General features: G+C 48.3%; 1 protein-coding gene across 1 annotated transcript in view; it reads right to left on the bottom strand.

Annotated features, from left to right (window-relative positions):
- The window catches only part of LOC120847535 (glucoside xylosyltransferase 1-like), an 80,080-nt gene extending 58,882 nt beyond the window's left edge, over window positions 1-21,198 (bottom strand). The window contains exons 1-2 of the mRNA XM_040219340.1: window positions 21,058-21,198; window positions 8,685-8,816 (exon numbers count right to left, since the gene is read on the bottom strand). Of these exons, the coding sequence (XP_040075274.1) occupies window positions 8,685-8,816; window positions 21,058-21,198 (273 nt within the window). The remainder of the gene's footprint in view (window positions 1-8,684; window positions 8,817-21,057) is intronic.
- Window positions 21,199-22,854: the final 1,656 nt, after the last annotated feature.

Here is a 22,854-nt window from a genome sequence, read left to right on the forward strand (position 1 = left end):
CGGCCCATGCCGACGTCGTCACGGTACGCAGGACTCCCTCCCGTTCCATACGCTGCAGCTCCTCGTTAACCTTGTCGAGCATCGCGAAAGGGACCGGCCGAGGCTTGAAAAACATTGGCCTGGCGTCGTCTTTTATAGTTATCCTTGCAGCCACGCCCTTGAAAGTTTCTAGGCCATCACTGAAAACACTCCAGTACTTAGCGATGACATCTTGAACAGACGTCACAACGTTTATTTCTTTTGCCCCACGCAACTCAATGCCGAGACCCTTTATCCCCCCCCCCCCCCCCCCCGCCCAAGTAGGGACGGACAGGCACCCGGCACGACGTACAAAATGTCCTGGCACCGGCGGTCTCCAAGCTCTGCGGTTGCAGCGAGGCTTCCGCGCACAGGAGATAGTTCACCCGAGTAGCTCTTCAGCATGACGCTTGACCGGTCGAGCCGCAACGGCGGGAATCGTCGGCGAAATGTTTCTTGCGACACGACGGACAGGCTAGCGCCCGTGTCGAGTTCCATCAGTAACGGAGTCCCGTTCACCGAAACTTCCACCCGGAACGGCTGGCCGTCGACTGCAGGGGCCCCCCGTTGCCACATCTTGTAGACCTCCGGCGGCAAGACATCCCTCACGCTTTCGCCCACGGTGTGGACCGATCGTTGTGGCCTGGTTGGCGGCGCTCGGCCATCGAAGCTAGCATTCTCCTTGCAAACTCGTGAAAGATGGCCCTTGCCCCGACATTTGTGACAGATGCTGCTTGCGTGACGACACTGGGTGGCGAAGTGCTCGCCCCCGCAGCGAAAGCAGGAAATGGCGCCAGTCCTTTGTTTCCATTTCGATGCAGCAGCAGCAGTAGAGGTGGTAGAAGCATCATGTGACACTGCGTTTTCAGCCGCAACGCTCGGCAGTCTCGGTATCGATAGCAGCTGCAAATCCTTCGTCGCTGCTTCCATCGCGATGGCAGTCTTCTTCGCGAGGTCGAGGGTCAGGTCCGGAAGTTCCAAAAGCCGCCGCTGTATCGCCTCATCGTTGATCCCCCCGACTATACGGTCTCGCAAAATCCGGTCACGGGACACGCCGAAGCCGCAGTCGTCCGCAAGTTTGTTTAGCCCGGCGAAAAAATCTACTGCAGCCTCCCCGGCATGACGTACCCGTAAATGAAACTTGAAAATCGCCACGACTTCTGACGGCCTCGGCGAGAGGTGCCTGCCAAGCACATCGAAGACGGTCACCAGGGTGGCTTCTGACGGCTTCACTGGAGCCAGTAAACTGTGCAGCACTGAATACGTGGCCTAGTCACAACAGGTGAGGAACACGGCTCGCCGTTTGTCCTCGTTGACATTGTTGGCGATGAAGTATTGCTCGACTCGTTCCCGGTACTCCTCCCAGCTAGATTCCGCGTCGAAAGGTTCAAGCTTGCCGACTGATGGCATTCTGGAACAACCGTACGTGTCGGCGGCAGCAACTTCAGTGCGTAAACGTCCTCGTCGCCAGTGTAATGTTTGCCGAGTACAGGAACCGAGGTACAAGAAGACAACAGCAGTCCAGTGTGATGCGGAAGCAGTATTCCACAAACGCGGGCCAAATCGTTCCTGCTTCGTTGCTACTCTGCAGAGGGCGCGTGAGGGGCCGGCACGCAAAACGCGCTGGGCTAGCGCTTCTAACATTCTAGCATTATCGGCCGTCGGGTTTGTACGGGGGCCGATAATCATGATGTTGATTATGGCTGCGCCCACGCGCCACCTGGACACTGTCACAACCCTAGTGACCCTCTTGACGTAACACGCGACGTCAAGTTGAAGTCATTATGGGAAACTTCCCATAATGCAATGCGCGGTTATGCCGACGGCGACGGTGTCGCTGCTCAATCTGGAAACGGGCGCCTAAGAGCTGCGCTCTAAAACCATCATCTCGACAAACTGAGTGATACAAAAAAAAGCCTGCTTTGAATCCATGTTAATATCTTACGAAGAAATTGTTCGCTTGTAATTGGCGAAATATGTTAGAAATATATGATCAAGCGTTTCACAACACACACTGGTTAGACCCGCGGTTCTCAAATGCGGGTCCGCAGACCCTTTGGGGTCCGCGAAGACTCGCCATGTCAGTCGAGTTTGGCAATAGAAGTTTTCTTTTATCCGATGGAGACGAGACATTCTAATTCTCGGGTGAGTTTTTTCGCGTGTAAGTCAATGGGAAAAGTCCACTTTACACCAGCCCTTAGTTATATTCACCTATTAGATCATTATCATAATTAACCTACACATTTCCCTTCCCCTCACCACGAACGGGGTCCTCCAATATTTCCGCCGATCCACAAGGGGTCCGCGAAACATCAGTGACTGAGAACCACTGGGTTAGACTATGTTCGGTGGGCTGACGCCGCACCGAACATGGTCTTAAGTCTATTTGTAACCTAGGTTCTTTGTGATGCCTGGGGACTTGGATCAACTGCTTTCATCGTGGGATTCGGTCAAGACGCCATCACTGCTGACTCGCGATGGAGTTTCCTGCATCAACCAGTTAACATCGTCCTGCCGGATGATTATCGGAATCTACCACTGCGTCTGGAACAAACCGATTTTTTTGTCCGGCAAGCAGGAACGTCTCCAGAAAGGTTATTTCAACGCCCATCACCGACTGCCACGTTTGTGGATGACGCCGCGCCGAACAAGGTCTTACGCCTAACTGTAACCCAGGCCAGTTACTTCAACGGTTCGTCTTGCTATAGATGTTCTAACCGTTGCCTTCCTGCGGTGTCATGCGCCTACGACGTTGGTGAAATCTGGCGCAGTGTGCTTGCAAAATGTTTGCTATTCATTTGCCGTGCAGTTTCAATGTGTTTACTTTTGCTCTAGTCCGGGAACGTAGAACAAAAGCCGGGACCTGATAAGAGCTCTGGACCGGATACGCAAAACTACTCTTGTGAATGTTCCGCTGTTCTCGATACAGTAAGACATATTTAGCAAGGACAATTGTAATTCCTGTCGTGATTTCAAGCTATGTGGCAATGGCAGGCTAGTATTATTATTAAGATGCCAACGCTTGACGAGCGAGTTATGAGCCTCGAACAAAGCAGACCAGTCTGTTTATGCTGGAAAAAGCGGTGGAGCAAATGGAATCGTGACGTCGCCGGTGTGAGGAGCCTAATCTCCATCGCCAAGAAACTGCATCGGAAGAGAACTGCACCGTGGCGTGTCCGGTGACGTCGCCGAACTGTGGCGATTGAGTTGAAACTACATCGTTGTTTTTCTCCCTACAGGGGATTTCTGAGAATCGCAAAACTCAGCAGTGAAGAGTTCTAGAAAGCAATAATCTTAAGTATTCGAAACGTATAGTGCAGAGCAATTTAACTAAACTATTTTTGTTGAAATTTGTCACATGAAATATTTAGTTTTCGATCGTTAGTGGATGAAATTCGATTTCATCCACCGACGATCGGTGGATGAAATCGAATTTCATCCACCTATCGTCGTAAAAGGTGTGAAAAGAAACACAAAAACACAAAAACAGGGAGCCAAAAATAATTCTTCGCTATAGAACTTTAAAAAGAAACTGGACTCTTTTGCGCCTTCTTTCCTTCGAAAGCTCTCTGCCCTTTCACTGCGATGTATCGGCGGAATCGCAGCACGTCAGCCGAATCCACGTCGCCTATTGGTAAGAGCCTACCTCACCAGCACCGCGATCGTAAACAATAAATAGCCGGCGAATGTTTCCTAAAAGTTTTGTTAAATAATATTCAGATGCACATTTTGTAGCATAATTAGAGATGTGTGGCGAAAATTGCCAATTTTGATAATGCTGAGAGCCAAGCGCCATCTATCTATGGTAAACGAAGCAACTACTGCGCGTGCGCATAGGGCCGACAGCGTCGCTCAGTTACTTGGGTCGCGACGACCAACGAACGTTTATTTTTCTACCTGTTTTCTTCTCGCGCGTCCCGACTTCAAGCAGTAAGAAAAAAGTACTTGAAACAGACCATGACGAACAAGAACGCTGGATCCACAAACCCCCGAAGAAAAGCGACAACGGCCACGAATCCACCAACCCCCGACCAAGCGAGCTCGGCAGATAGGCCTAGCAGGCACTCCGACTCGGCGCAGCATTGCTTCAACGGTACTTGGCCAAGAACCGTCTGCCCACGACCGGCTGGCGTGCTGAATGGAATATGCCCGCGCGACCCTTGTTGACCCTTCCCGTATTATAGTTTGATCGCTGACCTCAACTTTAGATTAAGAGGTGAGGTCAATCTCTTCCCCTTGTTTTCCGAGGCAGTGTTGACGAACACTGTCGTCGAAAGGGGACTCTCGTCGATTCTATCTTCTTGTTTTGTGTGATATAAAGCTCAAATAAACGCCGTATGGATTACCTTCGTAGCACGGTATGTACACTTTGTTATTAGTATGCCATTATTATTCTGACACGACTGCACGTCACTGTCGAACTATAACAGTTTGTGGGACCTACGTGCGATGCCGGTCCAACCTTTCATTGTCACGTCGGTATCGAGTTGCAATCGTAAAAGATCGGTCCCGAAGCGCTTAACAACAGCGCGAATACAGCACTTCCATCAAACGCGCCCGTCAGCTCCGAGTGTGAACAGATATTTACGTGGCTCTTGCTGACACTGTCGTAGTTCAAACGTTTCTTCTTTAACGTCGGCTCGCTCCTGCAACTCCGAGGCCGCGAAAAACGCCGTAGCAATTTGTTTCCATCTACGTCGCTTTGCAAACGACTGACACGGGCCCCCTTTTAGCAACAATGACAGTTGGGTTGACTTCTGGAGTCTTAACCGGAAGACTCGCTGCACTTCCCAACAGGCATACCGGCGTATGGGACTAGTCCCATGCTGTCGCTGTAGCGCAACATATCTCATTGAATTTCACTCAGCTGCGATGTGTCCATGGCTATCGCGGCGATGAGAGGCGCCGATTCAGAAAATACGTCGGTGACATCAGCGCCATCAACGCAATAAAACCTACCGGCGCACCCCCAACTCGCCGCCGCTAAGTCTCCCATTCTCCTACAGCCTAGAGAACTTCCGGTTCCTGTGCCAGGGTACGTCACGACCGTTCAAATTACGCCGCGACTTGTTTTGCGGTCAGTTGGAGAGAAAGAAAAAGTCGATATTTCATTATTTTTTGTGTAGAAGTTAATAATCCGAGATTAAAACGGATGCCTGTTCGGCATTCAGTGAACGTTGAAGGTTTAATATAAAAGTTATCTGGCAAAAGTAAAAAGGTCATTTCATGGTCCCTTTAAGTTACGCAAACACTATTAGCATTAGCTGCAGCCCTTTACGTTGCGCAGGCAGGCAGTCATGGCCAACAACAGGAAGAAGTGGAGGTAAAGTCCTCGCGTGTCGGTCCACCAGATGAGCCTTCTGAACGACTTTTTGACAGAAAACCAAGTTTAATGAGGGCCGCCACTGAAATTCCTCTGCCAAGCCCGAGTGGGACGAGGTGTGGGACAGTATTGTAGACGAGCTGAACTCCCAAGGCACGTCAATCAAAACGCGAGCAGAATGAAAGGGCCCCTGGAATACTCTTGCGTGCCACGCCCGAGCACGGGATTGGATATAGCGTGTGCTGTTCGGCCGCGTATCGCTACTGCGTGGTGCACGTTAAAAGCCCCAGGCTAGCAGTCGTACCGCACTGGCTAAATTGCTTAGCTACAGTGGGTAACAATGTCGCCATGTTCAGGCAGACTACCCTCCTGCTGTATAAACAACTAACGACAAATTTGACTTTTTGACTTTGTTTGACTGCGTTAGTGCAACTTCTCTCGTGCTGCACGAGAAAGAAAAAATGTTCCTTCGGGGTTAAATTTTCGGTGAAGTAGGAAGCGAAGAAAAAGAAAACAGAATATTTCCCTCAAGGTGGGAATCAGTTGTTAGTCCCACGGTTTGTATGATCTTTTCTTTATGAGTATGTTTATTCCAGTTCAGCTGGCCTTACCTGAAGTTGTTGCTTTGAAATAAAGTGTGTATATACATATATATATATATATACCTGAAGTATGAACCGACTAGCTCAACTTAAGCCTGTTACCGTTGCTTGGCTTTTCGCTCTGCCAAATCGCTTATATGGTGTGCACTTAAAATGAAAACACAATCGTGTTGAATCGTGTGAGAGTATTCAGAATATTTAGATCACGCCGCTTAACTTGCATCGCTCGAAGAACTTCCTATTTGCGAGCGCCTTCTCTGCTTGAGTTTGTTGGAAACACAGAAAGTTCGATCCGAGGCAATCGAGGATATCGCTGGTGACATCAACAAGTACGCGACTCACAGAGCACTGGTGAACTCCAATGTTTTCGTCGCTCCCGACGGTTCCCTGGAAGCCGCCAGCGGCGTAGACGCGTAGAGCTGCGAGGACTTGTTGTTCGACCGTCAGCACACTGGGCCCTTCGCGACGCCGCTGAAGCTTTCCGCGAAGATGGTCGCACAGCCAGCGAGTCACCCCTTTGGTCAGCGGGTATTCGCCCACAAACCTCGCATCGCTCGTCTCGAGAGCATCCCGGTGATCTCCTTTTGCCCCTAGCCTACCCCGGGCTCAGCTCAACCAACAGGATCCCCTTTTACCCGGACACGGGAAAGTAACGTACAGACAGCCGAGGGTGCGAGAACACACATGGCTCAGGGTCTGTGGTAACGCGACTCACCAAACATCTACTGACGCAGGTGTCCCCTACGTGAAACGCAACAAAAACTATCATCAACCAAACCAGTTAAACATTTCGTCAAAAGGGCCAGGTTGTGGATTTGTTTTTCAAAATCGAAAGGAAAAAAAACGTTTGTGAACAGTTGCCGCTTCATTATCAAGTTTAAAAAAAAAAGCTTATAAAATGTATTTGTTGTGCGAAAAACATCTCAAACAGGCGAAGCCGCCAAATACGTGACCTGTAAATATTGACTAAATTCAGAAATCTGTCTGATATTTTAGCTATCAAAATCTCGAAAACTAAAATTACGACGGAAAAGCAGTTTTCAGTTTTAGCCTAGTGAACCATTTGCCCGGCATTATATGTTTCCAATCGCTTTTGAGATCTGACCCCTTTTACTGCTCGATTCAAAATAAAATCACCCTGTTTTAATTTTCTTACTTTTTAGCCGAAGGCATGGCTGAATTTTAAATACAATTACAACTATATTTTTTATGATACTATCACATTGAAATTATGTTTATAAAGTTCTACAGACGCGAAAAAAGATCAAGCGCCTGGTCTCCCTTCTGCCAAGTCGTCGAGCTTTAATAAGCGCTGAGACTGCGCCAGACCGCCGACTGTAGACGCAGAGCTGAACAACTTCCAAAGCCAGTGCACTCGCAGAGGGGCACAGAAGGCATAAAAAGAGCGTCCCTTCCATAGTCGGCGTGTTGCGAAAGAACCGAAATTATGAAATGGTGACTGTACATCCATCGCCTTATCACGACTCATGAAGGACACTTCATGAGTATTTAAGAGCGTGAGCCTCTGCAGACTCTCTCAATGCCCACTAACACTAATAATACGCACGTATTTCAAACTGCCATTATAGAAAGATCACTAAAATATCGGTGGGGTTGCAAAATAATAAAACAACTTACCCATATTATGCTCAGAGATCAGAATTTATTTTATATTATGATTAATGTCAATACAACAACGGTCATAATGCGTTGAATGCAAAATGCCATCTCATACTGCATTTTGACGCGTATTTTAGGGGCGAAGCTCCTTGGGGGCTAGCCATGTCCGTATGTCCGTCCGATGTCCGGCGTCGGGTGCTCGTGCTCACGAGCACGTGAGCACGTGCTCCCGTGCTCGTGTAGGGCAAAAAAAAACAACCGCATCTCCACGTGGTGAATGATGTTGATTGGGGCGAAGCTCTGGTGGTGCTTGTCTGCGTAGACGCTGAGCCGCAGCATGCCGAGCCTTTCGTTCGTTTTCATCCATGTCAGAAAGGTATGGAACGTGGTTATATACGCATTTCAGCATTTGACCGCAGCGTGACATGGATGAAAACGAACGAAAGGCTCGGCATGCTGCGGCTCAGCGTCTACGCAGACAAGCAACACCAGAGCTTTGCCCCAATCAACATCATTCACCACGTGGAGATGCGGTTGTTTTCTTTTTTTAGCCCAGAAGAATGCTACCACATCTTTATCATTGAGCTGGGGCTAGAGTTTCAATTATACTAATTACAATGTAGTTGCGTTACTTTCTGGAAGTAATGCATAATTGTAAAACATTACTTTTGAAAGCTATTATATTAATAATAAGTTATCAATTTATGCAGCGAAGTCGCTGTACTTGTATTTATATTTTAGTTTCGAATTACCCAACTGTGATATCTGGTAGCTGACACCATTCCGCTGTACGCATTTGTGGACTTCGTCGGCCACTATTTTTATATAAACTTTTCTGAAAACCAATTAAGATTTTCAAATAAGATAGCAGTTATTTGTGAAACTTTGACATCTGTTCTGTACCCTGAGTGCTATATTAGAGCAGAGTAAACCTTCGGCGACGCAAAACGTTTTTTCAATGGAAAACATTAACTGTTTTTCCGGGCACTTTATATGAAAATTAATTGAGGTCCAAAGTTACAAAGCATCGAACATCGGTGCGGTATAATTGCTGCAGGAAACGACCAGAGCTATTATTGCGTGAACGGTAATGCCTTTACAATCATAGTCCGGATACTTACTGGCAGAAAGAGTCGTTGCGTGGCACAAGGTGCAAACAGTCTCTTCCACTTATGAAAATACTTTCTCGGGAACATTACAAGACGGAGGTCGTATTTGAGTCGCTTCAGGATGTTTTCAGGAAAATTCATTATCTGAAAAACACACCGTTCGAAGTTTAAGAGAATTTTGTGGCACAAATCACTTACTGTCGTTGCCCATAATTTTGATTGTAGACAAACCTGCGTGCACAAGTGTCAAACAATCACGTCAAACCTTATTTGCACCTGTTCGTGGCTTCTATTGCCCTGTACGAAACCAAAGTGAACTAAACGTAGCAGTTTCGGTTTCCAGATGCCACTCACGGCATACACCGCGAGAAACCCACCTCGTGCGAGCCGAATAATTATGATAGACTTTTCAATATTTTGCACACGAAATAATGACAGACATCTACATTCTATATGTGCCGTGGTGTGTAAAATGTGTATAAACTTGGAAATGTTTGTACCAAAATGTGGTTTTACACGATCTACATTTATAAAGTGTAAGCTTTTATTGGATATAATATTTTAGTTTATGACACGTCTTGAATGCAGGGGCAGATGTCAATCTAGAGTATTCATACCCTCCGCCATCATTTCGCTTTAACCTCTTTGTTTTCACGCTGGGACGTTTGGAACAAACTTTCTTCAATATTCCCGCATACATCAAACAACTCTGGCTAGGCTGACTTAGCGCTGATATTTTTGTTTTTGTTTTGATTTTTTAGTAATTAAGGCAGGTGCTGAACAAAAATATGAAATTTCCTCGGGTAACTTCAAAAGCAGCGGACCCGCTGACGCCCAGTGAGGATTGAGCCGAGGATATTGTTTTAATCCCAGGTTTATTAAACATGTCTGCATTACTATTATGATGAATTTGGTTATGATGCTAACATATTAGCCTAGGCAATGTCAGTCACTGGTTTGAGTATTAACTTTAAACTAATTTGTTGTTTGAAAACGTCGCAGGTGGAAGACATAGGCTCAATTTAAAGCGAGCAATATTTAGAGGCGTTAATTTAGGAAAGGTTTTAAACTACGCACTTCTATTTTTTCTAACAGATTCGGCAAGTTGTGGGGTCTAAAAATATATCAATACTATTGTGTATAGGACCGATGCCAAGGGTAAAAAATAGAAACTGTGGCCTTATATCTCCGTCAAAATACAAAACCGAAGTTGCACTTTCCTCCAAAGTCACTGGTGCTGCAATGAGATGGCACAGATCAGAACAAAATATTTCAGCTTGCAATTTTCTGGTAACTACCGGAGTCGACTAAAAAAGTACTTGGACGCCACTCTTGCCCGTTTCAAGTTTGTATAACGTGCCGGTTTTAATTTTGGGCCGAAGACCCCCATTTCAGTCACCGCAAGTGTATTTGAGGCGTATTAAGGGAGCATAGGCGAGCGATTAAAAAGAACAATGCATCTTAAGATCTTGCTAAATGTGTTTCTGGTTTTTCAGGTTGATGTGTTCTTTGAAATAATCTTAAAGTCAGCAATAAAAAGAGAAAACAACTAATACAAACATCTCGTAAATGTTTCTTTGAGATTCGCTAGCAAGCAAGGATGCTTGTTTTGATGGCATGTCGGTGCTTCTGAACGACCCCATTAAAACGTTTCTGTTAACTTTTCTTTGGGGGGGGGGGGGGGGGGGGGTGGCCGAACTTTGTTTGCTGTTGTTTTTCTTACTCCTTGTGTGCGGTAGGCGAGGCCGCCCCGTTGGTTTTGTTTGATTGGTGGCTTGCGAATTTGTGTTGGTTTCCCTAATAATCTTTTTTTATTATTTGTTAGTATTTCCTTGTTTCTTCCCGTGTCGTTTTGTTGTGTTTATTGTTCACTGTGAACTTTTGCTAGGTTACTAGTTCCTACATTCTTTGCGGTTTTTGTGTTTCCCTTTCAGTGTGTACTGCTAGGTCATGGGCCTATAAGAATGTCTTGGCTTAATAGCATTTTAGCTGTATCTAGTGTTCTTTGCCATCCGTCCCATGTTATCTCCCCTGTTCCTGGCTTACTTTGTCTATTAAACCTGGTCGCCACTTTCTAGTTTGTTCCAATATTCCCTCCTACTGCAGGCATTGGCCCCCTTATTGATGCTGTATTATACCGGATGAATCCTATGGACCTGAAGTTACACGGTTTGTTTGTTTTGCGCCTGTCGGCCATCCCTGTCATCGGAGGTGAAGTCAAATATGTTTTTTGTTCCGCTTGCCGTTTTGTGTATAAATTAAGGGAGGAGTTTTTTATTGAACGTTAAACAGGTTGAACATATTTATTGCTCAGTGTATACTTCTGTTCGTTTGGTAGTTACAGGTTTCTTTGAGGTCTTGCGTTTAGCATTCAATGTGTACTTCCGCTAGGTGGATGGCCTATTCAAAGATGTCTTGGCTTAATAAACGTTTAACTGTGTTTGGAGTTTTGTGTCTTCCGTCCACCATTTATTCCCCGGTTCCTGTGTTACGATGTCAACCTTATGCCGGCTTACTTTCAATACCACTTTAGTTTTTACATGACTTTCTAATGCAAGGATTGTCCCACTTTCTGTTTCTGTTTTAGCCTTAATAAATTCTATTAACCTGAAGTTAATGTTTTGTTTTGCGCCAATTACGTATCTGTGCGACGGGGTTAGAATCCAGAGGCTACTTTTTGAGCCTACCGCTTTGTGGACGAATTGCTGAAGAAGCTTGTTTCAAGTATGTAGCAACATCGTCACGATGTGGACTGATCGCAACATCGTCCTAATGATAACAAAAGGTATACATTGTTACTTAGATTTGTCTCTAAAGAGGAACGATGCTGTTATGTAATATAGTTACATTGGAATTGAACATCATAAATTTTCTGCTACGTCGCAGCGGTGCAAAAAAGTTAACCTTGCTGAGATGCACAGCCTACGCAATTTACGATGACACGATTTATGACTTCAAACGCACGAAGTCGCAGAAAGTTGCCATCTTAAGTTGACTATTGTTGACGACGATGCTAGTTGGTCGATTTTATATTAAACGCGAACAGCGTAAAACACACCTAAAATGGAATCGAAGACACTGCAGCGCAGTATAAGTGGACATTTGTATCAAAACTTTCAATGTTTAAAAAAAAACGCGGCACAAAAAGAGTTTATATAAAAGTTTTAATCTAACTTTTCCGAACAAATTTGATGTTGAAGACTATCTTAGATATCTTTTTTCATGGTGTGACTGTCAATTAAGAATTCCACATCAAAAAAACAAAGAAGTACTATTAAGTGGGGGGTTTCCCAATCGCGTAATCACACGAGACATGATTTACATGCTTCTTGCTCTACACACAAATTAAATGTTTAAAGGCAAACTCACTAGCATTACTCACGACATTTTTGCATGCATTGCTGTTAAATCTTAAATCTATATCTACCATAGACAAGAAAATTACGACTTCGGCACAAATAATGAACACTTCTGCTTATACGCTAAGCAACAATCATATTGAAGTTTACTGCAATATGTGTGACACATCAAACTGTAAAATATTCAGTCAATAAGAGACGAATTTTGTGATATCAAATGCTACCAGCAAAAAGTAGCGACTTGCTTTTTTGTTTGTTTTTTTCATCGCAGTACGAGATATTACATTGAAGGTCGAAAGTATGTTTGAAAAAAAAAGAGAGTGCTGAAAAAGTTTTATGGGAGAAACTTCCAAAATAAATTGATGTCACAGAGAGATGAAATATAACTTTTGAACCAGGTGCCTGACTTTTCACACGTGCCATGTAAAGTAATGTTACTAAAAATAATTTATTCCCCCTCTATTGCCCTTTCAGGGAAAGAGATAAGATTCCTTAGTTCAGAGCTTTCTCCCCCCACGTTCCCGGCAGCAACGTATCCTTGACGGCATAGCGCCGTCAAGGGTACGTCGCTGTCAAGAACGTTCTTTCCACTTTTTTTTTCCCCTCACTTTCTTTCTTTTCCTGTATATAAGCTAACTCTTGGTGTCAATAAATGTTGTTGCTAGTTCGAAATTTGTGGTTGTCCATCCTTTCTCGTTTTCTTCCTCAAGTTCAATTTATTACATTCTTCGTTAAAAGCATTTTACTTATCAAAACAGATTGTGGCTACTGGGTCTCCCTTCAAAACAGCCAGTTTAAAATACGTCACAATACGCTCTCTCAACAGACCCCTCACAGAAGAAATCACGAGGCATAAATGTTATATGTTTAACCAAAATAAAAAAAAAAGACGTTCGATCAACAGTCTTTGAAGAGCCTACAGCGACGTCCTGAAGCCGTGTGAACCCTTTAAATCGGCTTGGTAAGATATTGCACTACGATTTACAACAGAGGTGCCTAAGGGTGGTGGAAGCATCCCATGAAATTTTCAAAAAGCAAGCTTACCGTAAACAAAAAGTATATATATATATATATATATATATATATATATATATATATTATTGGTTTTTGCTATCTACGGCTTCCGTCTGCTAAATGAGCTCCTTCTGGCAGGCGCAACAACCGACAGGTGGCGAGAGGTGCACCGGCGCAACACCACCTAGCCAGCTTTCAAGCCTGCGCGTCACGTGATATTGCCGCGCGTGCCGCTGGCCAAGTAGGCAGGGCGCGCGTGGCCTAACGGTTATCGCGCTTGCCTTCCGCGCAGAAGGCCAGGGTTCGATTCCTGCCCGCGGCTACACATTTTTGTTGACACTGTAATGTGATGTTCTGGTCAATTAGAGAACCGTCTTGCTTATTCGAGGTTAGAATGTTCTACGCGCCGAACCTTCTACGCCGAACGATCCAAAAACCCACGAGGGTACATGGGATTCCGCAAGGCGAGCGGAGTCAGCTTCGCCCCAGCGTTCGACTCTGCTGCTACGCCGACTTCGACGCCCGCGACGCTCTGTTATTATCTTTTGTACCCTTCTATTTTTGGCACAAGTTTGCCACATTAAAAGTTTATTTCTTCCTGTTTATTGTTTATTGGTCACCACCCGTGACATTTTGGTGGAGGTGCGGGGTAACCGCATGCCCGTGCAGCGCTCCCTTCCGAGTTCCCGGAGTGCAAGTCCGAACACAAGCCCCCAAGAACCCAACGAAGACCAGACCGAGATCCGATTAAGTCGCCGGAACCTTGGCCTACCCCCGGAGTTAGGACCCTTGCCACCCAGGACCAGGCAAACAAGGAGGACGACGATGGCCAACCAGTCGAAGACCCCGGCCGCTCCAGCCGTCGTTTACCTGCCCGTCGTACCGCGGACGGCTGCTCCATTCCACGGCGAGCAATACGAAGACGTCGAAGACTGGATTGACCAGTATGAACGCGTTGCCCGCCACAACTGCTGGACCGAAGAGCAGCGCCTGAACAACCTCTATTTTTCGCTTGAGGGCACCGCCAAGCACTGGTACGAGAATCATGAGTCCTCTTTGACGTCGTGGGATATGTTCAAGACCGATCTCAAGACAAGCGCGATAACCGTTAGGCCACGCGCGCCCTGCCTAATTGGCCAGCGGCGCGCGCGGCATTACCGCCGAGAGAGAGCCAAGGACCTACTGCTAACCAGAACCCAGCGCCCCAACGAGAGCGTCACCGGCTTCGTCGAGGATGTTCTTCGCCTGAGCGCCCGCGCCGATCCTCAGGCTACAGAGGAGAAGAAGCTGCGACATCTGATGAGGGGTGTGAAAAGCGAGATATTCGGAGGTCTCATTTGCAATCCCCCGACAACTGTCGACGGGTTCGTCACGGGGGCGACGAATATGGAGCGTGCCCTACTAGCACGCGCCAGACACTACGAGCGACACCCTGGCGTGACTACTCTGGCGACATCCGGATACGACCTTGGTACCGACCTCCCAGACATCCGTGACATCATTCGTGAAGTCGTCCGGGAAGAAATCCGCAAGATTCTCCCCGCTACGGATCGCCCGTCCTCCCTGTCGCTCGCCGAGGTCGTGCGAGAGGAAGTTCACAGGGCCTTCCAACCTGAGGTTCCGATCAACACCACAACGCCAGAGGAGCCGACCTTGAGCTACGCAGCCATGGCCCGACGACCGCCGCAAGCTAACCGCCAGGCCACGGCGCCACCCCGACGAGACCCTCCGATGCCACAGTATCCTCGGCGCCAGGAAGGACAGGTCCAGGACGTCCACCCGGAGCAACCCTCATCGAGGAAGACCGACGTGTGGCGAACGGCCGACCGACGTCCGCTCTGCTACCACTGCGTGGAAGCCGACCATGTGTACCGCCGACGCCGCATACCGACGACTCGGGCTGCGCGGATTCCACCCAAACGACCCGCGCCCCCGGTATGGTGAACGCCCTCGGGAGATCGACGAGTACCTGCGACGACCTCAGTCCCCCGAGCCTGCGTTCCGCTGAGAGTTCCGATCGCCGTCGCCACGACGTCCAGCTTCGCCGATGCACCGACCCCGACGTGAAAGCCTGTCACCCCTCGCTCCTCGCCGGGGAAACTAGGCGCGGCGACCCCGGGAGGTGGAGTTGCCGAAGACGACCGACGTAAAGAGCCTCCAAAAACGACGGACCGCTCCCGCTCTCCCGACGCCACGCATCTCAACGACGCTCCTGCATCAGTGTCCAACAACCTGAACGTTGTGATTGACGGCCTCGACGCATCGGCACTCCTGGACACCGGAGCAGACTACTCAGTCTTGAGTGGGAGGCTCTCCCGCCGCCTTCGAAAAGTCATGACACCGTGGGATGGACCACAAATAAGAACCGCCGGAGGACACCTCACTACACCAGTCGGGAGATGCACTGCTCGCGTCGAGATCCATGGTGAGACATGCCCTGTCAAGTTCGTCGTTCTTCAAGACTGTTCGAGGGACGTTATCCTCGGAATGGACTTTCTCTGCGAGTATGGCGCCGTCATCGACCTCGCGGCAAACCAGTTGACGCTGCGATAGCCTGTCGTGCCGCCGGAGGAGACCAACACGACGTCAGCCGCCATCCGAGTTATCGCCGACCATGTGAACCTGCCACCGCGGTCGAGTGTTTTCGTCACCGTTATAACCAACGCAGCCATGCACGGTGAAGCTCTTCTGGAAGGCAGCGTCCAACTGCTCCTCGAAAAAGGAATTGGTGTCGCAAGAGGCGTAACTGATCTCCAGGAAGGACGTACAGCTGTTCTTGTGACCAACTTTCGAGAGGAACCGCAGCACCTAACGAAGGGTACCACCGTGGGCCACGTCGAGGAGCTTAAGGCGCCAGCCGTGGTCACCGCAATCTCCGAGGAAACCTCGTCGCCACAGCAGAAGAGCACGACGCCGCCGCCGCTCGACATCGACCTCGAGCTCCCAGCTCCGAAGCGCCGGCAACTGGTTGATCTCCTCGCCGAATACAGTGACTGTTTTGCCACGACATCGAAAGTTCGCCAAACACCAATGGCGAAACATCACATTATTACTGACGACGACGCACTCCCTGTCCACCAGTCGCCATATCGAGTCTCCTTAAAGGAAAGGAAAGTGATTAAAGATCAAGTCCAGGAGATGCTCGACGGCGACATCATTCAACCCTCAAGAAGTCCATGGGCGTCCCCAGTCGTCCTTGTAAAAAAGAAGGACGGAACCCTTCGGTTCTGCGTGGACTATCGTCGACTGAACGCTGTGACCAAGAAGGACGTCTATCCGCTCCCCCGCATAGACGATACGTTAGACCGACTGCGTCACTCCCGATATTTTTCGTCGATGGACCTGAAGAGTGGTTACTGGCAGATTGAAGTCGACGAACGTAACCGGGAGAAAACTGCCTTTGTCACTCCCGACGGACTGTACGAATTTAAAGTGATGCCGTTCGGACTTTGCGCATCACCAGCCACCTTCCAGCGCGTCATGGACACCGTGCTGGCAGGTCTCAAATAACAGAGCTGCCTCGTCTACCTGGACGATGTCGTGGTATTCTCACGAGATTTCGATGAACACCTAAGACGACTTCGAGCCGTGCTTCAAGCCATCAAGACCGCCGGCCGGTCACTCAAGCCAACAAAGTGTCGGTTCGCCTATGGAGAACTAAAGTTCCTCGGCCACGTCGTGAACAACAGAGGTGTTCTACCTGACCCCGAGAAGACCCGCGCCGTAGCTGCATTTGCGCCGCCGTTTGACAAAAAGGCAGTGAGAAGATTTCTCGGACTCTGTGCCTACTACAGGCGCTTTGTTCGAGACTTCGAAAAAACTATCCGCACCGCTGACACACCTCACGAAGGACGCCGTAAGGTTCGAGTGGACAGAAGAACACCAGAGGTCATTCGACGAGCTCAAACGAAGACTCCAGACGCTCCCGATTCTTGGCCATTTCGACCAGTTTGCTGAAACCGAGATCCACACCGACGCCAGTTACACCGGGCTGGGTACGGTACTAGTCCAAGTGCAGGACGGAGCAGAGCGAGTCATCGCATACGCAAGTCGGACGCTGTCTAACGCGGAGACGAACTATTCAACGACTGAAAAGGAGTGCCTCGCTGTCGTCTGGGCAATAACAAAGTTTCGCCCATATTTGTATGGAAGTCCTTTTCGCGTGGTCGCAGACCACCACTCGCTCTGCTGGCTGGCGAATCTTAAGGACCCCTCCGGACGCCTCGCCCGGTGGAGCCTACGACTGCAGGAGTTCGACATGACCGTGGTGTACAAGTCCGGCCGGAAGCACAATGACGCCGACTGCCTGTTGATGGCCCCAGTCGAGGCCGGTCCTTCCTGCACCAAAGAGGACGACGATGAGTGTTTTCTTGGCGCTCTGGATGTCAGCGACATGGCAGCACTCCAACAAGACGACCCTGAGCTGCGAGCACTCATCGAACACCTAGAGGGACAAGGAAGCGCCGTTCCCCGCGGTTTTGTACGAACAGTGCCAACCTTCTCCATCCGACAAGGTGTGCTCTACAAGGAGAACTTCGGCGACAACAGCACGGCGTGGCTGTTGGTGGTCCCTTCCAGTCTTCAAAAAGAAATTTTTCAAGCATGCCACGATGACCCGACGACGGGACACCTTGGTTACAGCAGGACTCTTGCCAGGATACGCGAAAAGTACTACTGGCCCAAGCTTGCGAAGACAGTGCACCACTACACCCGATCTTGCCACGAGTGTCAAGGACGGAAGAAGCCACCGACGAGACCGGCAGGACTTCTTCAGCCTATTGCGCCGCCATCTTCCCCATTCCAGTAAATCGGTATAAATTTACTCGGACCTTTCTCACCGTCGACGCGAGGAAACCGATGGATCATCTTCGCAACCGATTATCTCACGCGGTACGCCAAGACAAAAGCCCTTCCATCAGGGACGGCTGTTGAAGTAGCGAAGTTTTTCATCGAATCCATCGTCCTCCGGCACGGCGCTCCCGAAGTCCTGATCTCAGACCGTGGATCATCATTCATAGCCCAGCTGACGCAACAAGTCCTTCGTCTTAGCCACACCAGCCATCGTCGCACCACGGCGTTCCACCCGCAGACCAACGGGCCAACGGAGAGACTCAACAAGACCATCGGCGACATGATCTCCAAGTACGTCGACGTGGAGCACAAGACATGGGACGAGGTGTTGCCGTACGTCACATTTGCCTACAACACGGCCGTACAAGAGACCACCGGAGTGACACCCTTTCAACTGGTGCATGGGCGCAAGGTAACGACAATGCTGGACGCTATGTTACCCCACGAACCGGCTGTCGACGCAAGCGACGACGCCCAAGTGGTTTCCCAAAGGGCAGAAGAAGTCCGTCAGCTCGCCAGACTCCGAATTAAGGCTGAACAACGTGTCGACACTGGCCGCTACAACCTTCGTCGTCGGGACGTCCAATTCCAGCCCGGAGACAGGGTGTGGGTGTGGACACCGATTCGCCGCCGCGGTCTCACCGAGAAACTCCTGAAACGTTACTTCGGACCCTACAAAGTGCTTCGTCGACTCGGGGATCTGAACTACGAGGTGATGCCCGACGGAACACGGACTTCGTCACGCCGCCCTCCACGACCGGAAGTCGTCCACGTCGTGCGACTGAAGCCATACTACGCTCGATAGGACTGTGGACCTTATGTGTTCCAAATGACTCTTCAGTTTACCGTTATTTTTATTTGCTCTGTTTTGTTTTTGAGTTGCATCGGGACGATGCACTTTTTAAAGGGGGAAGTAATGCCGCGTGCGCCGCTGGCCCAAGTAGGCTGGGCGCGCGTGGCCTAACGGTTATCGCGCTTGCCTTCCGCGCAGAAGGCCAGGGTTCGATTCCTGCCCGCAGCTACACATTTTTGTTGACACTGTAATGCGATGTTCTGGTGAATTCGAGAACCGTCTTGCTTATTCGAGGCTAGAATGTTCTACGCGCCGAACCTTCAACGCCGAACGATCCAGAAACCCACGAGGGTACATAAGGGATTCCGCAAGGCGAGCGGAGTCAGTTTCGCCCCAGCGTTCGACTCTGCTGCTACGCCGACTTCGACGCCCGCGACGCTCTGTTATTATCTTTTGTACCCTTTTATTTGTGGCACAAGTTCGCCACATTAAACGTTTATTTCTTGTTTATTGGTCACCACCCGTGACAATATGACGTCACGTCCCGGAGGCCTGCACGGGCGCTGATTGGATTCGAGTGCCGCGTCAGCCTTCGCGTGGGACTATGATAGGAAACGAGTCCCACGCGAACGCTGTCGCGGCACTCGCATCCAATCAGCGCCCGTGCAGGCCTCCGGGACGTGACGTCATGTCACGTGACGCGCAGGCTTTGAAAGCTGTCTAGGTGGTGTTGCCCGGTGGCTGCTGAGCGGCCGTCAGCCGCCGCGGGGCCGCTGCCGCCATCTGCCGGTTGTTGCGCCAGTCAACGAGTGCCCAAAGAGTGCCCGGCAAGCAGACGGACGCCGTAGGTCCAAACAAAAACAAAAATCGTCTTTGTGCACTTTGCTTGGTAAGTTCGTTCTTTAAAATATTAACACGATGCTTCCACCACCTTCGGGCACCTCTGCAGTATATCGTAGGGCGATATGTTAGCATGCCGATTCATGCGGTCACTGTAAAAGCTTCACCCGGCTTCCGTACCTTGCTGTTAAAAGGACCAGAAAACCGTCCAAGTGAAAATTATGACATAAAATGATTTAAAAAGCGGCATCCCTGCCGTTTAAAAGATAAAGAATCACCGTTTTCTTTCGGAGCGACGATTGGAGGAAAGGCACCTGTACTAACACAAAGGCTAAAAGTGTGCTCAGAATAAAGCATGCAACGCTCTAGATACCATCGAAATCTTCAGTGTAACAATTATTACCGATACCACGAATTTGGTAATACCAAATCGCGGTGCTAATGAAATTGAGGACTGTTCATCTCTAGGCCAAACATTTATTTGGTAGTGATGTCGTTAGAGAGCCGGATTGGCTGGGATGTATCGTAGCGTTCACTCCGATCCATCACAAGCTAAAGTGGAGCATAGTAGTGGCTTTGCTCGGCTAACCCGAGCAAAAAAACTTCCAATATTCAGGTATCGATGGAGTTGCGCTAAGTTACATCAAAGATTGGAGAATGGATTGTAAATTTCGATATTGCTTTTTATTGGAAAGCGTGCTTCATCGATGCAAGGGCGGCTTGCTTGCGACAAGCTTAGTGCACTTTCCTCGCTCGTTCGCACCATTTGGATAAATGGTGATGACACATTATTAACTATTGCTATCGTCTTTATAGGATGCGAGCTACATCTACTCACCATAAGCGTTCTATAAAAGACAAACTAACCATCACGTGTCTTTTTCTGCCCTTAAACGGGACTAAACATCGTCATAGCCCATTTGTTATGATCGCAACAACCGGGCACGTCGCTGTGTTTGTTTGCGCTTTAATTTAAAAAAAGAAGCCACGCGTTGTTGGATTTTTGTGTTTTCGATGATGCTTAAGTGTATTTTCGATGATGCTTACGGAGTTAGTTTTTGCCATAAGATGAGGATCTCGAAGTGCCCATAGATGCCCCTTTATGACAGCGTTGAGAACAAATTCTAATATACTGTAAAAGACTTCATTTTAGCGAGGACCTAATTTCCGCGAATTTGGCGAGTCACCTATGAGCCGCGAAAACTAGGTCCTGCGAACAATGCCGACAAAAAGTAAACACATTGGAATATATATTCAGATCCCAGCGCGTCGCGAAAATTGGAACCCGCGAATTATTTGAAAACTTCAGCTTTAACCTATATCGCGAAATAATGAGCCCGCGAAAAATAAGTCGTTTCCCGTATTCGTATTTCAAATAAGAATCATGGGGTTTCCCGTGTGTCTGGGTTGGTTTGTGACGATGATGATCCAGCTGTGGGAAAACTAAGGACTAAGATATCTTCCGACTGCTTTTCAGATGTTTCCTTCTTTGTAATAGTCAGGAGGCGAATCCACTCTTAAGGCTTACCCTTAATTGGAGATCGTTGATGTTCTTAGCATCCGCATAAATGATCAGCCGGAAGGACGCTCTAGAAAATGCCAGGATGGACTTGAGGTTGGTCAGAGTCAGCTCCAGGCGATTCTCGCAGGTCACCATCACGATGGTCATGTTGTCGCTGCGGGGAAAGCAAATGTTTGCTGCACCATTGGCGTGTCAGGGGATGACAACTAGATTAAGGAAGCCCTTAAGCAAATTGTTGCTATTATTTCACCATTGCTAAGTTGAACTAAAATCGCAGCTCAAACGATGCCGTTGCTCTGTAAAATGTCATACCCAGTGACTTTTATTTTGTTGGCGATGTGGGGGGGGGGGGGGGGGTGGGAGGGTCTAGTCTGTTTTACAGAACAAACAGTGATCGTTGGCCCTTCATTCTGGCAAAAACAATTTCTAGACCATTTTAAAATTTTTGATTTCTTTAAAAATTATTTTTCGGGGTAAAGTTGTTAAGTTGAAGGGTAATAAGTTTGCGTCACTGGGTATGTCAGGAGGTTTTGGGCAGTTCTTAATAGCAGAATCGGCTCTTACATATTTATACACAAGCTAGTTTTCCTTAATTGCACAACCAAGTTTTCCTTTTCAAATCAAGTTAAAACACATAAAATAACGTTATCACTGCGTAGAGCCGGCTGAGAAGTTAATGCAAAGTATATGCGTAGTTGCAGGGAAAAAAACAGCATTTTAAACTGCCTCTCGTAGGCTAGAGTCACTATAAAACATAGCCAGTATAAGTAGATCACAAATAAAAACTATGTACGGGAGCACTACATGTCGAACATGACATTTGAAATAAAAGTTTCTTTCTGAATATGTACTCTGCCATAGTGATGTCTGTTGCAAGTAAGGAAACAGTTATTAAACTAACTAGGCAACATATTGTCACGAATGAAGGTGACGAGAGAATGAACGGTGAACTGAAAATAAAGGTTTAGAGGGCGAACTTGTGCCAAGCCAAATAAAAGACAGCGTCCAGGCAGCAGAAAAGTGGACGGCGATTTGGCGGCGTAACAGCAAGCGAGAGCGAGACTGACTGTCTCGACAAGGTCGCGGCCAGTTTTTAGGGGCCAAGCTCCTTAGGGTCTAGCCTTGACCGGCATCCGTGCTCGCATCGATTGCCATCCATCTGTCTTCTTAAAAAAAAGAAAAAATGTTTGCGCAGTCGAGAGGATTCGAACCTGTGCTGGGAAACTCAAATAGATTTCTAGTCCGTCGCCTTAACCACTCGGCCACGACTGCAGGACGAGTAGGGGGCTCTGAGATGTGGTAGTAACTCAAGAGCTGGGGATGTCATGGATGAAACGTTTCATGTAACCGCTCAACGTCTATACAGAAGAGGGCGCTGCGGTCAAATGCGTATACAATCGCGTTAAACTTTGCATGCATTGGCTCAACGTTTATAGACGAAAAAAAATCAGCACCATCAGCACTACCTATGAACAAAATCAGTATCATCAGCACCACCAGTGCTTCGCCCCAATCAACGTAATTCACCATGTCGAGATGCGGTCATTTTTATCTGGTGTACGTCACTATCTAGAATATTTGGCAAAAGAAGGTTCGAGAGTGGCGCGCTCGGGGCGAGAATGAACAGGCACTTTCGAGAACAAGAAACAACGACGAAATGATAGAAGTTACGCCCCGAGTAACAATAAACGAACGGGAAGCTTCTAGAATTCCGTGAGCGAACGTTTTTTGCTCGGCCCTAAGCGCGGCACTATCGCCCCCCCCCCCCCCCCCCCCCCTTTGAAAAAGCGCATCATACCGATG

The sequence above is a fragment of the Ixodes scapularis genome, unplaced genomic scaffold (assembly GCF_016920785.2).
Source record: "Ixodes scapularis isolate PalLabHiFi unplaced genomic scaffold, ASM1692078v2 PGA_scaffold2__306_contigs__length_199485367, whole genome shotgun sequence".
Taxonomy (NCBI): domain Eukaryota; kingdom Metazoa; phylum Arthropoda; class Arachnida; order Ixodida; family Ixodidae; genus Ixodes; species Ixodes scapularis.